This window comes from Argopecten irradians, chromosome 12 (genome assembly GCF_041381155.1).
Source record: "Argopecten irradians isolate NY chromosome 12, Ai_NY, whole genome shotgun sequence".
Lineage (NCBI taxonomy): Eukaryota > Metazoa > Mollusca > Bivalvia > Pectinida > Pectinidae > Argopecten > Argopecten irradians.
In genome coordinates, this window is record NC_091145.1 from 5544099 (window position 1) to 5559806 (window position 15708).

At 33.8% G+C, this 15708-nt stretch overlaps 1 protein-coding gene across 4 annotated transcripts; it reads left to right on the plus strand.

Moving 5' to 3' along the window:
• Positions 1 to 661: 661 nt before the first annotated feature.
• On the plus strand, positions 662 to 15091 carry LOC138336984 (uncharacterized). 4 transcript variants are annotated; one of them, XR_011210513.1, is made up of 9 exons: positions 662 to 946; positions 4043 to 4218; positions 6633 to 7094; positions 8061 to 8292; positions 9024 to 9261; positions 10698 to 10817; positions 11569 to 11671; positions 12600 to 12838; positions 14038 to 15091. XR_011210513.1 is itself a non-coding variant. In XM_069286635.1 (4 exons), the coding sequence occupies exons 1-4, from the start codon at positions 700 to 702 to the stop codon at positions 8097 to 8099; spliced, it is 924 nt and encodes a 307-aa protein (XP_069142736.1). In that variant the 5' UTR covers positions 662 to 699; the 3' UTR covers positions 8100 to 8418. The 4 variants fall into 4 exon arrangements, 1 of the variants encoding a protein (XP_069142736.1); XR_011210512.1 differs by having other exon boundaries at positions 10698 to 11671; XR_011210514.1 differs by lacking the exon at positions 10698 to 10817.
• The last annotated feature ends 617 nt before the right edge of the window (positions 15092 to 15708 follow it).

The window sequence follows — 15708 nt, forward strand, 5'->3', positions numbered from 1 at the left end:
ACTCGAAAATGTTAACTCGAAACTCGAAAATGTTGACTCGAAACTCGAAAATGTTAACTCGAAACTCGAAAATGTTGACTCGAAACTCGAAAATGTTGACTCGAAACTCGAAAATGTTAACTCGAAACTCGAAAATGTTAACTCGAAACTCGAAAATGTTGACTCGAAACTCGAAAATGTTGACTCGAAACTCGAAAATGTTAACTCGAAACTCGAAAATGTTGACTCGAAACTCGAAAATGTTGACTCGAAACTCGAAAATGTTAACTCGAAACTCGAAAATGTTGACTCGAAACACGAAAATGTTAACTCGAAACTCGAAAATGTTGACTCGAAACTCGAAAATGTTGACTCGAAACTTGACACTCGAACAAAAGTCACCCTCAGTACAATACGTATTCAGAATATTAACAATTGTGAACTAATGGGAATAGAAATGGGCGTTTTAAAGTCAAGTAACTTCAATCTTAATCAGCAGTTCATGTTGAATCGTAGTGAAATTTAAATAAGAACCCCAATTAAAATTCGACTGTTCTTATAAGGATATCGAAAGATAGATAAGAATGGGAAATTGAATTGTAAAACGAAGCCAACTGGATTCGATTAATAATTTGCTTTTATGATAATCTATTGTCACATTTCTATGAATTCCAGAATTCGTCGTTTCAATCGAACCTATCAGCTCCCGCTTCTGTAGAAATGCCAACTAAGACTCTGAGACAAGTCCAAGTAAAGGCAATGTTTCGAGAGCCGTTATCCTCGTATAAGGTTGTATTTAACACCAGCAGTAGCACAGCACTCCGACATGTATCCACGAGTATACAGTCTGTCGGGGCTATATACAGAGACATGATCAATACGACAGTGCGCCAATCAGATGACTGGGATCCATGTATCTCGATCTCGAATATACGAAATACGACTTTTGGTATCTTGCCAAATAAGGGTAAACAATGTTATTTAATTGTGTGTTATGTTATTTAATTGTGTGTTATGTTATTTAATTATGTGTTGTGTTATTTATTTGTGAGTTATGTTATTTAATTGTGTGTTGTGTTATGTAATTATGTGTTGTGTTATTTAATTTTGTGTTGTGTTATTTAAGTGTGTGTTGTGTTATTTATTTTTGTTTTGTGTTATTTAGTTTTGCGTTTTGTTATTTAATTGTGTGTTGTGTTATTTAGTTTTGCGTTTTGTTATTTAATTGTGTGTTGTGTTATTTAAATGTGTGTTGTGTTTTCCTTTGTATTGAAACTAGACATAAAAGAAGTAATAGGATATGTGGAGGAAAACACGGAGTATAAAAAACGACTGACTGTGTGATGCCGACAACTGCCCAAACCAATGTCCATGTTCAATTAATCCCCGACTTAATCGCTATATAACTTAAGTAATATAACCATGTGTCTAACAAATTTTACATAACGAATTTTTGTTCATAACTCTTTCTTGCGTCTGTTCACTTCATTTTCATAGTAATTAAAAATATATATAACCAATCGCGATTTGAAGATAAAAGTTTTCAGGTAAAACCTCTTGGTTGTTTTTTTAGGTCACCTGAGACGAAGTCTCAAGTGACCTATTCTAATCGCCTTTTGTCCGTCGTCGTGCGTCGTGCGTCGTCCGTCGTATGTCCGTAAACAATTTACATTTTCGACTTCTTCTCCAAAACTGCTGAAGCAATTTCAATGAAATTTTGCACAAACCTTCTAAGGCATAAGGCCAATCAAAATTGTGAATTATATGGTCCCCACCCCCCAGGGGGCTGTGGGAGGGGCCAAAAGGGGTAAAATTGAGTAAAATTTCAAAAATCTTCTTCTCTACTCACAGATGTGGTAGAATCAAATACTCTTCATAGATATAAAGGTCTTAAGGTCCTTTACAAAAATTGTGAATTATATGACCCTGGGGTATCTAGTTTCCCCCAGGGGAGGGGGTTAAGTTTGCTATACTTTATATTGAGAAAACACATTTTTGCGCATAATTTGGTCATTTGTAATAGGAAATGAGTCAAATGTTGTCAGAATTATCAGTATGAGATGGCCATATAATCCTATTAACAAATTTTCTATGACTGACCCCCAGGGGCCTTAGGGGCGGGGTCAAAAGGGGTCAAATAGGCTAAAACTTCAAAAATCTTCTTCTGAAATTCTGGAAATGGTAGAATCAAATACTTTTCATAAATAGAAAGGTCTTAAGGTCCTTTACAAAAATTGTGAATTATATGACCCTGGGGTCTCACGTTTCCCCTTGGGGAGGGGGTCAAGTTTACTATAGTTTATATAGGGAAAACACATTTATGAGCATTTTTTGCTCAATTTTCATTGGAAACGAGTCAAACTTGGTTAAAATTATTAGCCTGAGATAGCATTTTAATATCATATCCACATTGGTTCTGGGGCAGAGGGGCGGGGCAACAAAAGGGTCAAATAGGCTAAAACTTCAAAAATCTTCTTCTGAAATTCTGGAAATAGTAGAAAAAAACTTTACTTTTCATAAATAGAAAGGTCTTAATGTCCTTCACAAAAATTTGTGAATTATATGACCCTGGGGTCTTACATTTCCCCCTGGGGAGGGGGACAAGTTTACTATACAGTTTATATAGGGAAAACACATTTATGAGCTTTTTTTGCTTAATTTTCATTGGAAACGAGACAAACTTGGTTAGAATTATTAGCCTGAGATAGTATTATAATATCATATCCATATTATATCCATATTGGTCCAGGCCGACCCCCTGGGGGCAGAGGGGCGGGGCCAAAAAAGGTCAAATAGGCTAAAACTTCAAAAATATTCTTTTAAAATTCTGGAAATGGTATAATCAAATACACTTTATAGATGAAAATATCTTAAAGTTTGTTTATAAAAATTGTAAATTATATGACCCTGGGATCTCCTGTTTCCCCTTGGGGAGGGGGTCAAGTTTACTATAGTTTATATAGGAAAAACACATTAATGAGCATTTTTTGCTCAATTTTCATAGGAAATGAGTCAAACTTGGTTAGAATTATTAGCCTGAGATAGCATTTTAATATCATATCCACATTGGTCCTGGCCGACCCCCTGGGGGCAGAGGGGCGGGGCTAAAAAAGGGTCAAATAGGCTAAAACTTCAAAAATCTTCTAAAATTCTGGATATAGTAGAATCAAATAATTATAGATGGAAAGGTCTTCAGGTGTTTTATAAAAACTGTGAATTATATGACCTTGGGGTCTCACGTTACCCCCTGGGGAGGGGTCAAGTTTACTTAAGTTTATATAGGAAAAACATATTTGTGAACATTATTTGCCCAATTTTCGTAGGAAATTAGTCAAACTTGATTAGAATTATTAGCCTAAGATGTAGCATTTTAACATCCATATCCGTCCTCGATGACCCCCGGGGGACTAGAGGGGCAGGACCAAACAGGGTCAAATTGATTAAAATTTCAAAAAATACCTCTAAGTTCACCGGTTTGATGGAAGCAAATACTCTTCATAGTCTAAAAAGGTCAAATTTATAAATCACTGACCAACTTCAAGGCCCAGCATATAGTGTTTATATGTCTTTAATTTGTTTCATTATTTATTTATTTCATTATTTATTCTAACTCAGGTGACCGTTAAGGCCCATGGGCCTCTTGTTTTAAAGAAAGGTTGTTTGTTTCTGAACACAACATTCTGAGAAGTCGACAGTCTTTTGTATTTCTACCCAAGTAATTTTGGGAATGAAGTAAAATGCAACTTAATAAAGCATCTGTTATTTCAATACACTCTATCTATTGATAAATAGTTTTAACTATCTAGACTAATGTAATTCGAAAGAATACGTATTACAAAGTAATTTGAATTCTATATGCAATACTACATTGTGTGCCATATTGTGGCAAAAGAGTTTATACAATTATATACATTTGTCGGTTATTACAATTAAATATTTCTAAATTAAACTTCAAAGTAATTTAATGGTTCCTATTTACATTTTAGTAACTCGAATTATCGTTTAACTCGAAGCATTACTGTTGTCCTAGAGACTAATACTGTTTCCATTTATTCAATTTCAGCGGCATATGATGCTAATGTATCGTCCGATGATTTCACAATAGAATTCGAATTTACTGTACTGGCGACGGAATATGCTGAACCTTATAAGACCATCTTATTTTACGTTTCCTTGGAAGTTGATACGGAGACAATCTCACGAGCTACAATAGAATTTAACATCCTGACCGAGGTGCTCGTACGTATTTTGTGTACATGATAAAATCAACAGTGTGCTGTAAAGCAACTTTCTTTTGCGGTAACTAAATATTGCGATTTTCGTTTCACAAGTGATTTGTGGATAATAACTTTCGCCAAATAATATAAGACTCATTCATATATGTGGATATGAAAGATAGGGGTATTCTACCCGAGGGACAAAAAATGTTATAAAACCCGAGGCTTGCCGAGGGTTTTACAACATTTTGTGATCCCGAGGGTAGAATATCCCTATCCTTCATATCCACGCATGAAAGAGTATTTTTCTCTCATACCTCGACGTTTTATTGCAATTTTACTGCTATCATTTTCCGCCATTTTGAAATCAATTTGAAAAGCTCGCGACTGCAAGTCAATTCTCCATACATGAAAAATTCATGATATTTTCAACGCAAACTGTACCTAGAAAATGTGTTGACGCTATGACGTCATGGGACTTTATTGCATGGGTAACCATTCAATACAGCTTCATGTGACATGAGTATATTGCCCTAAACCAGAATGGCGTCCGTTAGGGCGCCATGAATATTTATCTTTCGGACGGATGGGCTTCATATCAACTGTATGTCCAATCTTGTAACAGTTTATTACTTATATTTCCATTACGATCATTCGAATTCAAAACTATACACGTATATCCTTTAAATTTCCCGCTTGCGCTAGAGTTGACGTCACCAAGTTCAATAGACGGAACAGCCATAGCATCAGCTTCTGAATATAGTTCAACACAAAACGGTTTGAAACAAGCGAACAAATGAAAATTATGCGATGACGTTTTTTAATACAAGTGATTTTGTCAACAGATAATACTATTAATACTATTAGATTTCATAGACTGCACAACTTTAAAACCACTTCCCAAATGTTCGCATTTTGACACTATATTCCGGTTTACAGTTTATAAATTGACATTATGTTCCGGTTTACACCGTAAATGTTGACATTATGTTCCGGTTTACAGTATATAAGTTGACACTATGTTCCGGTTAAAGTATATAAGTTGACACTATGTTCCGGTTTATAGTATATTGACAAGTTCGGACATTATGTTCCGGTTTACAGTATATAAGTTGGCATTATGTTCCGGTTTACAGAATATAAGTTGACATTATGTTCCGGTTTACAGTATATAAGTTGACATTATGTTCCGGTTTACAGTATATAAGTTGACATTATGTTCCGGTTTACAGTATATAAGTTGACATTATGTTCCGGTTTACAGTTTTACAGTGTGACATTATGTTCCGGTTTACAGTATAATAAGATGACATTATGTTCCGGTTTACAGTATATAAGTTGACATTATGTTCCGGTTTAGAGTATATAAGATGACATTATGTTCCGGTTTACAGTATATAAGTTGACATTATGTTCCGGTTTACAGTATATAAGTTGACATTATGTTCCGGTTTAGAGTATATAAGATGACATTATGTTCCGGTTTAAGATATATAAGTTGACATTATGTTCCGGTTTAGAGTATATAAGTTGACATTATGTTCCGGTTTACAGCGTAAACGTTGACATTATGTTCCGGTTTACAGTATATAAGTTGACATTATGTTCCGGTTTACAGTATATAAGTTGACATTATGTTCCGGTTTAGAGTATATAAGATGACATTATGTTCCGGTTTACAGTATATAAGTTGACATTATGTTCCGGTTTACAGTATATAAGTTGACATTATGTTCCGGTTTACAGTATATAAGTTGACATTATGTTCCGGTTTAGAGTATATAAGATGACATTATGTTCCGGTTTACAGTATATAAGTTGACATTATGTTCCGGTTTACAGTATATAAGTTGACATTATGTTCCGGTTTACAGTATATAAGTTGACACTATGTTCGGTTTACAGTATATAAGTTGACATTATGTTCCGGTTTACAGTATATAAGTTGACATTATGTTCCGGTTTACACGTAAATGTTGACATTATGTTCCGGTTTAGAGTATATAAGATGACATTACGTTCCGGTTTATAGTATATAAGTTGACATTATGTTCCGGTTTAGAGTATATAAGATGACATTATGTTCCGGTTTACACCGTAAATGTTGACATTATGTTCCGGTTTACAGTATATAAGTTGACATTATGTTCCGGTTTAGAGTATATAAGATGACATTACGTTCCGGTTTACAGTATATAAGTTGACATTATGTTCCGGTTTACAGTATATAAGTTGACATTATGTTCCGGTTTACAGTATATAAGTTGACATTATGTTCCGGTTTACAGTATATAAGTTGACATTATGTTCCGGTTTACAGTATATAAGTTGACATTATGTTCCGGTTTACAGTATATAAGTTGACATTATGTTCCAGTTTTGTCGAAGTTGCAAACACTTTTCTATATATATAGCCATGGACATTGATTGTTACAGATCCCGAAGATAAACCTCACAGGTTCCTTGCAGTCTTCCTCTCTACCTAATGGAGGAAAAAGTAGTGCTTCAATTTTCTGGGAGGCGCCTCCAAATACTTTCGTAACATACACACTGACTGTTTCCACACGACGATATGCGGGGCCCGGTGGAGACGGATTGATACTACAAGCTGTCCGCGTGTCGCCTCACATGGGGAATGGTATTCCATGCATGACATTCCTGACCGTATGGAAAATGCCCTCCAAACAAGCCGTGATTGATGTCATCAGCATACCCAATGCAGACAGCGAAACAGAGGATAACCACACGATTGGTTTTGAAATAACTGTTATGCTTCGTCCTGAAATCGCCATGGCTTTTTCCTCGCACGAACTTACAGCGAATATTAGCTATTTTGGTGCTGAATCACCCCAAACAATCAAGTTTTATTTCAACGTTACAGACGAGGAGTATTTCCTAGTAATGAAATTATTTTTATTATGCCTTTTTCTAAAAATCTAATATTATCGATCCACAAGGGTTACTATCACTATAATCATATCCAACCCTGAACTTGTGTATAAGATGTATATTGTACTGGCCTTGAAATTCCTCATCCTTCCTATGTAATTTCTTTGCGTCGGTGATTGATCAGGATTTTCCTCCTGAATTATCTTTAGATTTTCCAGGGGTTGGATAAAACGACAGTGATAGTAACCCTTGAGTATTGAGGATGAAGACAACTTGTCTATACAGTAAAATTATGTTATTGCCTTCAAACTTGCTAATTTTCCTTGGCTTTTTAATTTAACATTTATAGAAAAAAATATATAGTATTCTATATTTTGTTTGATTTTATCTCAATATTTACTTGCAATAATCAGAAAAAAAGTCTAACATCTTTATGTAAAGCATACAGAATACACGTGGTCCCAGAAGCCTATATTGTCACTGTAAAGCAAAGATGTTAGATATAATCAGTAATGAACGCTAGAAATAAATAGTTCTACTGAAAATAGCACAATACTATAAGACTCTTTTAAATATGGATATGAAGGAGAAGGATATTCTACCCAAGAATCACAAACTGTTGTAAAACCCGAGGCTTGCTGAAACATAGGGCTGGACCGTTCATGCTTTCAAGCTCTGTATTTATAAAAATATGCACTGCTGAGAAGTAAACAAATCATGAAATTTAAAATAAATGCATCTATTTGTGGAATATTAAGAAAAAAATCGGGATTGAAGCACAAGTAAGATTTTTTTTACAATTATCTTCAAAAAAGTGTTCCAATTTGGGTAGCGTCACGTTAGCAAACCAAAACATAACTGTGATGGTTTAAATCATTTTTATTTGTGTTTCACCAGGACTAACAAATACTTAACATATTGATATTAATATGATATTATTAACATTATCAATATTATATGATATTTATGTTTCAGACACCCGATACCTCCGGCTTTTTCAACATGTATTCCTAACTGAGGTTGGTCAGTCCGTCACAGCAAGCACTGAACTTCTCCTTACTCTAATCACTTGGAAAGATCACCATTACGGACGCTTGTCTATAGAAATATCCAATAATGAAACATTGGACAATTCACTCGTTATATGCAAAACTGACCTTTTGATCGGATATAACATCTTGGGTTATTTCCAAGTTAACCGGACTAGGTAAGATAGGCTGAATGTATTTGATCATTTGTTAGTGAGTAAGCGAACGGGATAACTTTGGAGGGTGCTGCGGTGTGCGAACCGCCGATCTATCGCATGATCGAAATAAAGGGGTTTTATTTTAAATATTCTTTTGAATGACCTAAATGTAAGATGATATTCTTTTTTATTTATCACAAAACAGATATTATTATAAAACGTTATCAGAAGTGTAATGTTTATATGTGCGTTTTAATTGATATTCAAGACAACTTTTTAACGTTTGCGGTTTTCAAACATTATAGAAACTATTTGTTTGAGATTGTAGTACCAATCAACAAACCAAATAGTTCATTATAGCTTTATTCAAAATGAATGTCACGTGATTTATCATCATTAATTTGTCGTTTATTTTATGAATTTTTGAACCTCGTTAATTCAAAGCCAGTGGAACCACGAAACACTTCAAATTATCAGTTTGTTCACTTAGAAAGATTTGAGAAAATTTCCTCGGGAAAGACGAAAGACTTAAAATTAAACAAAGTGTCGAGTTAACGCTGTATCGTGTTCGAGTTAACGCTGTATCGTGTTCGATTTAACGCTGTATCGTGTTCGAGTTAACGCTGTATCGTGTTCGATTTAACGCTGTATCGTGTTCGAGTTAACGCTTATCGTGTTCGAGTTAACGCTTGTCGTGTTCGAGTTAACGCTGTATATGTAGTGAGAAATTTGTGTTTTATATTTCATTACAGACGCGACGATGACATGGTGGAATCTGTTCTCATAGAAATCTCACCACTGAGTAATTACGCATTTGTAGTTGCAAACGTATCGAATACTGCAAACTTCATTTATTGCCAAATAATCGCGTCGTATGCTGACTTTAATATCTTCAACACCACCGACGAACCGGGAGCAATCGCAGTCAAGCTTGTCAGTAACCACACCATTATCTGGTCTAAACAAATCATAATTCAAAAACCGAAAATCGTAAGTATGAATTTGTTAGTCATGTATTAATAATCTTAAATTGTAAGAAGTATTTTCATTGGCTGAAATGTTAAAAATATTATCAGCCCATAACATAACATAACAACTGTCGCATTCGATTGGTTGACACGACTGTCTGTGTAATACTTTCTTAAAGAAAAAAGTCCGTCAATAAATGTGGAATTACAGGTAAAAAGATTAAATCAAAAGAATAAACTTTGATAGATGTTTATGTTATGGAGATATAACACAAAATTGTTAGTGCTCCCTCATCATAAAACGCTTTGCGATGTATTTAGAATACACTCAGATTTTTGTATTATATCTCCATAACATAATAAAAAATATTTCCAACTTCATCCTTAAATGACACTATTTATGGTTGGACATTATAGCCCATATTTGAATGCATTATTTATCTATTACGGCCTGGTTGAAAGGGCATTATTGCCTCATAGTATTGTCGAGGGATGGAATAGTGCCCGAACCAAAGGCGATGGCGCTATCCCATCACGAGACGATACTATGAGACTATAGTGTTCTCTCAACCAGGCGATAATATAATGAATTCACCCTCACATGCTCGGAGACCCGTTTTCATGCTTTCGTAACAGAAGCACGTCAAGTGACACCACGCAACGCTATCTTCAGTTCCACACCATGATGTTACATTAAAAGTACAACATATGAATTGTCGCAGAAATCTATTTCTTTAAACGAAATTCAGTTTTATGAAGATTAAAAGTAGATCAATATAGAACACGAGTGAACTGTGTTGAGTAGAAGAGCAACATCTGTTTCATCCTCGCACACAACAGCCTTGGTCTTGGTCGAAGCGCAACATGAAAATGAAGCCGTGTGAGTGTGACGTCACAAAGGATTTAGGTTCAATTTCGCGCTACTTCAATAGTGCCCACTTCAACGGGCACTATTGCAAATAGTACTCATATTAATATGAAGCCAATCAGGGCCCAGTTTCATGAACATTCCTTAAATTTAAGGAATCCCTTAACTTAAAATTCTTCATAGGAAAGCATTACAGAATTTTATTACTCCTTATTTTGATGTTTTTTTCCCATAACTTTTGTAATGCTTTTCTATAGGGACATTTAAGTTAAGGGCCCAGAATCCAGTATTTTGTCACTAATGTATGATGTACTAATGCAAAATATAAGATACTATCAAGGTTATAAGCCAATGTTTATAATGTAATACATGCATATTGACACAGTCCGTTCAATGAAAAAAACTACCTGTCTCAACTGTTGTCGCATACAGAGTTTTCAGTTTCGCCATGACATATTCCAGGGGTGGATATGATAACAGTGATAGTAACCCCTGGAATATCGAGTATGATATTCTATAAATATCGATTTGCTCCATATGCACAATAATGTAGGTAATTTTCAAATGATTATGATATTTCTTTATTTTAGGTATATTACCCCGACCTAGCTGTCCTAACCAGAATCTTCGTATACAGCACAATCTTTCCGAGAGACATAATGTACCACTACAGCTTAGAACCTGGTCACTTCCACAGTGTATTCATAAAGGTCTTTTAAAAATCCAAGTCTCAAAAGAAGACTTTCGACGCAAATCGAATAAAACATTTGCCCGGAATTCTATGACATAAGGCCAATAAAATATTAATGATATTATTCCAAACCCTGTGAAAATTGGTCAAAATTTCCAAAATTTTCCCATCTCACACATGTGATGGAATCGAATATCTATCAAAAGAGAGTGAAGAGCATTAAAATGCTCTACAAACTTTGTGAATTGCATTGGACTTGGGATTAATATTTTCCGCAAAGAACGGGGTGTCAAGTTTTCAGAATGTTTAGAAAAAAAATTGAGCATCCTTTGTTCAATTTATAAAGAAAATTAGTCATACTGGTTTGAATAGCATTTGAACATTTTGATCTGACTGCCCCCCAGTCTACCTTGACGGGTGGAGCCTACAAGACAAAAATGATTTAAATTTATTCTTTTGACCTGGTAGACATGAAAGAGCAAAGGGACCTGGCACGAATTTTTACCAACAGTATATATATATAGCAAAAAAAACGTATCTTGCGAAGGTACATGTATAAATAAAAAAAAAGAAAAAAACACTACAGTTCGTTGCTAGGCCTTTTTGCCTGTGAACGTCATAAAAGTGTTATTACACACGTGTCTTACGATATTTATGACATGGCCGTATGACATGGCTGGACAGGCTAGTTATGTGATAAATGTGATTTGATGATTTTTTGTTTTACATTAATCCTTTGCTGATGGCTAACTATCTGATTTTTTCTTCAGGGTGGACAAACCATTGTGGACCCTCCAAAGATTATCACCGCGTTTGGCATAACGGCCAATACATGTAGTATGTATACCGCTGTCACAATACACATAACCCCGTGTAAGTAAATTATAACATTAACTCTGTAACTTTTCTCTGATGCATGTAAGAATTGATACGTCATATTTTCAGCGAGCAAATGCATGGCACTGTCCGTGGTTCGGTAAAAAAATTAATCCTTCACAACATTAACTGGTCAACGTTCCCAAATGTACTTTTTCCCTTTTTGCATGTAAAAATAAATAATAAAAACAACCTTAGCATAAATGTTTAGACAGAATCAGAGAAACGTAGACTCTTGAAAACTGTTCTTAGTTAAAACATCTTTTAATAAAGTGTTGTTATAGCCATCTGACATTTTAAGTGATAAACAAATAAATCGATATCTTGATAAATATTCGTTTACGCTTTAATTTTGTTTTTGTTTTTTTTTCAAATGACAACTGATTTTTGTGTAAACAATTTTTTGATGAGGAAGCAAAAATTTATACTGTAAACCAACTATCTTTCACGAATTTTGCGATTCCCGTTTCAAAGCATTTTCACGGATTCAAAATTAAATTGAAATACCTTTGAATATAATTGTGCAAGAATATTTGAAGAATTTGCGGATATAAGCTTTCGCAAAATTTGCGATTTCCATTTCAAAGCATTTTCACGGATTCAAAATTGAATTGAGATACCTTTGAATATAATGAATATAATTGTGCAAGAATATTTGAAGAATTTGCGGATATAAGCTTTCGCGAAATTTGCGATTTCCATTTCAAAGTATTTTCACGGATTCAAAATTGAATTGAGATACCTTTGAATATAATTGCGCAAGAATATTTGAAGAATTCGCGGATATAAACTTTCGCGAAATTTGCGAAAATAAATTGCGCGCGAACGAAAGCTTGTTTACAGTAACAAACTAAAAATAAAAACAAAGCAATAAATAATACTTTGTAAATACTTATAAATGATGAGATATGTATTTTTGCCTCAGTGAATCAATTCGTCACCATTTTGAACGATGACGACAAATCCCTATTGCGGACGGTACCCTACTTAATGGATGATGACCTTAACACATATTATGATTTGCCCGTGCCTGGGGAATCACCTTTTCTACTGTGGATGAGAATTATCGATCTGAGTTTATTTGGTGTGACAACAAGGAAATTTAACATCACCATTTTAGGTGCAGGGATAGGGTGTTCTCCCTACGGAGAGAAGAGTGTTCAAGTAAGTCATGATAATATTTTTTTCATTATATAATTTGTACATGCTGTAAAAAGAAATTGTTTTGCGATGTGAAAATTTTCGCGAACTTATGAACAATGGGACTGTTCTACAACGCGAAAACATCACAACGCGAACAGTTTTAAGGCTGATATTTAGATCCACAAGCAAAAATAATCACATTTACAATGTAGTATGTGATTATCACGGCAAGAAAACAAGAAAACAATTTCATAATTTTAAAAAGTTACGCGTTAATCGACAGACAAAGAAACCCAGCAAGTTAATGGACTTGACAATACAATGTATCCCAAATATCATATTAGGATTATGTTAGGTTCTTTAATCTAACTGTTAAGTGTTTAATCTAACAGGTATACTTTAACCCTGTATATACTGTTAAGTTTTTAATCAAACAGATAAGCTGTAACTCTGTATATACTGTTAAGTTTTTAATCTGACAGATATGCTGTAACCCTGTATATACTGTTAAGTATATAATCTAACAGATATGCTGAGACTCTGTATATACATGTACTGTTAAGTTTTAAATCTAACAGATATACTTTAACCCTGTATATACTGTTAAGTGTTTAATCTGACAGATATGCTGTAACCCTGTATTTCCTGTTAAGTGTTTAATCTAACAGATATGCTGTAACTCTATATATATATACTGTTAAGTGTTTAATCTTACTGTTAGGTTTTTAATCTAACAGATATGCTGTGACTCTGTATATACTGTTAAGTGTTTAATCTAACAGATATGCTGTAACTCTGTATATATATATATATACTGTTAAGTATTTAATCTAACAGGTATGCTGAGACTCTGTATATACTGTTAAGTATTTAATCTAACAGATATGCTGTAACTCTGTATATACTGTTAAGTGTTTAATCTAACAGATATGCTGTAATCCTGTATATGCTGTAAAGTCTTTACTTTTTGCGAGATACAAATTTTCGAGTTATTTTGCAAGAGAGTTCAAACGCAGATTTGAATGTATCGTGAACGATTGTATAAAATCTAATTACAAAATGTAAATACAGATTATGTATCAACCCTTGATCGTGAATTTTCTTATTCGCAAATATATTGATTTTGACGAAGACGCGAAATATTGTATACGCAAAATTAAATTAATATACGGTATATTCGCGCTGTTGTTTCATTGCTTTCGTTTTATCTTCATCTTCAGGTTGGAACTTCTTCATCATCTTATAGTAGCGAATGTAGCATGGAGGCGCACATCACATTCTGTGAATATGTATCCGACAATTCCAATTCTACACATACACAGTGTACTATACGGTGTGAGTGCGGGACCTTGTCCCAATGCTCAAATGTTCACATAATCACGAAGAGTACTAACCAAATGCCGTGGCAACTTTGCGAAATTGATATTAACGATTTTTAGTACATCACATGATAATTACTAGGAATGCGATTGGATAACAGCCATGATCTATTTTGCGACAGTTCCCTGTCCTTCTTGACTACGGGAGACTATACCTGACTACGGGAACTATACCAAAGTATAGTCCCCCGGGAATGAACACGCGACCAAATATATGACGTCATAATGAATGTCATGTGACGTACTAAATCTATTATGGCCCTTTCCCTCGGGAACAGTTCTCCTATAGTGTTGTCTTGCGAGGTATAGTCCCCGAGTCGAAAACTCGGTGTGTTTTTCCAACGATCCCTGTATTGGAATACATTACGAATAAAATGAATTTTAAAAACTGAAAAAATATAAACGATTCCAACAAAATTTTGAAGAACGTTTAAAAATATAACATCCCGAATATATTTTACTTTACAGTATACTGTTCATAGATTATGGAAATATTGTTCTCTTTTCTCTCTAGATGTAATGAGAAGATATGTAAGTGGTTGTTTATGTTTGTTAATGTGTTTTATCTTCAGACGCACGACCATAATGAATAACTGATGTTCATATCGGAATGAGGTTAAATATTGATTCTATTTGAACATGCATTACGATACATTTCTTTTTTACATTACGATACATTTCTTTGTTACGTTAATTACATTTCTTTGTTACGTTAATTACATTTCTTTGTTACGTTAATTACATTTCTTTGTTACATTACGTTACATTTCTTTGTTACATTACGTTACATTTCTTTGTTACATTACGTTACATTTCTTTGTTACGTTAATTACATTTCTTTGTTACATTACGTTACATTTCTTTGTTACGTTAATTACATTTCTTTGTTACGTTACGTTACATTTCTTTGTTACGTTAATTACATTTCTTTGTTACATTACGTTACATTTCTTTGTTACGTTAATTACATTTCTTTGTTACGTTAATTACATTTCTTTGTTACATTACGTTACATTTCTTTGTTACGTTAATTACATTTCTTTGTTACATTACGTTACATTTCTTTGTTACATTACGTTACATTTTCATTACGTTACATTTCTTTGTTACATTACGTTACATTTCTTGTTACATTACGTTACATTTCATTACGTTACATTTCCTTGTTACATTACGTCACATTTCTTCGTTACATTACGTTACATTTCTTTGTTACATTACGTTACATTTTCATTACGTTACATTTCCTTGTTACATTAATTACATTTCTTTGTTACATTACGTTAATTTACATTTCTTTGTTACATTACGTTACATTTCTTTGTTACATTACGTTTACATTTCTTTGTTACATTACGTTACATTTCTTTGTTACATTACGTTACATTTTCATTACGTTACATTTCCTTGTTACATTACGTCACATTTCTTCGTTACATTACGTTACATTTCTTTGTTACATTACGTTACATTTCTTTGTTACATTACGTTACATTTTCATTACGTTACATT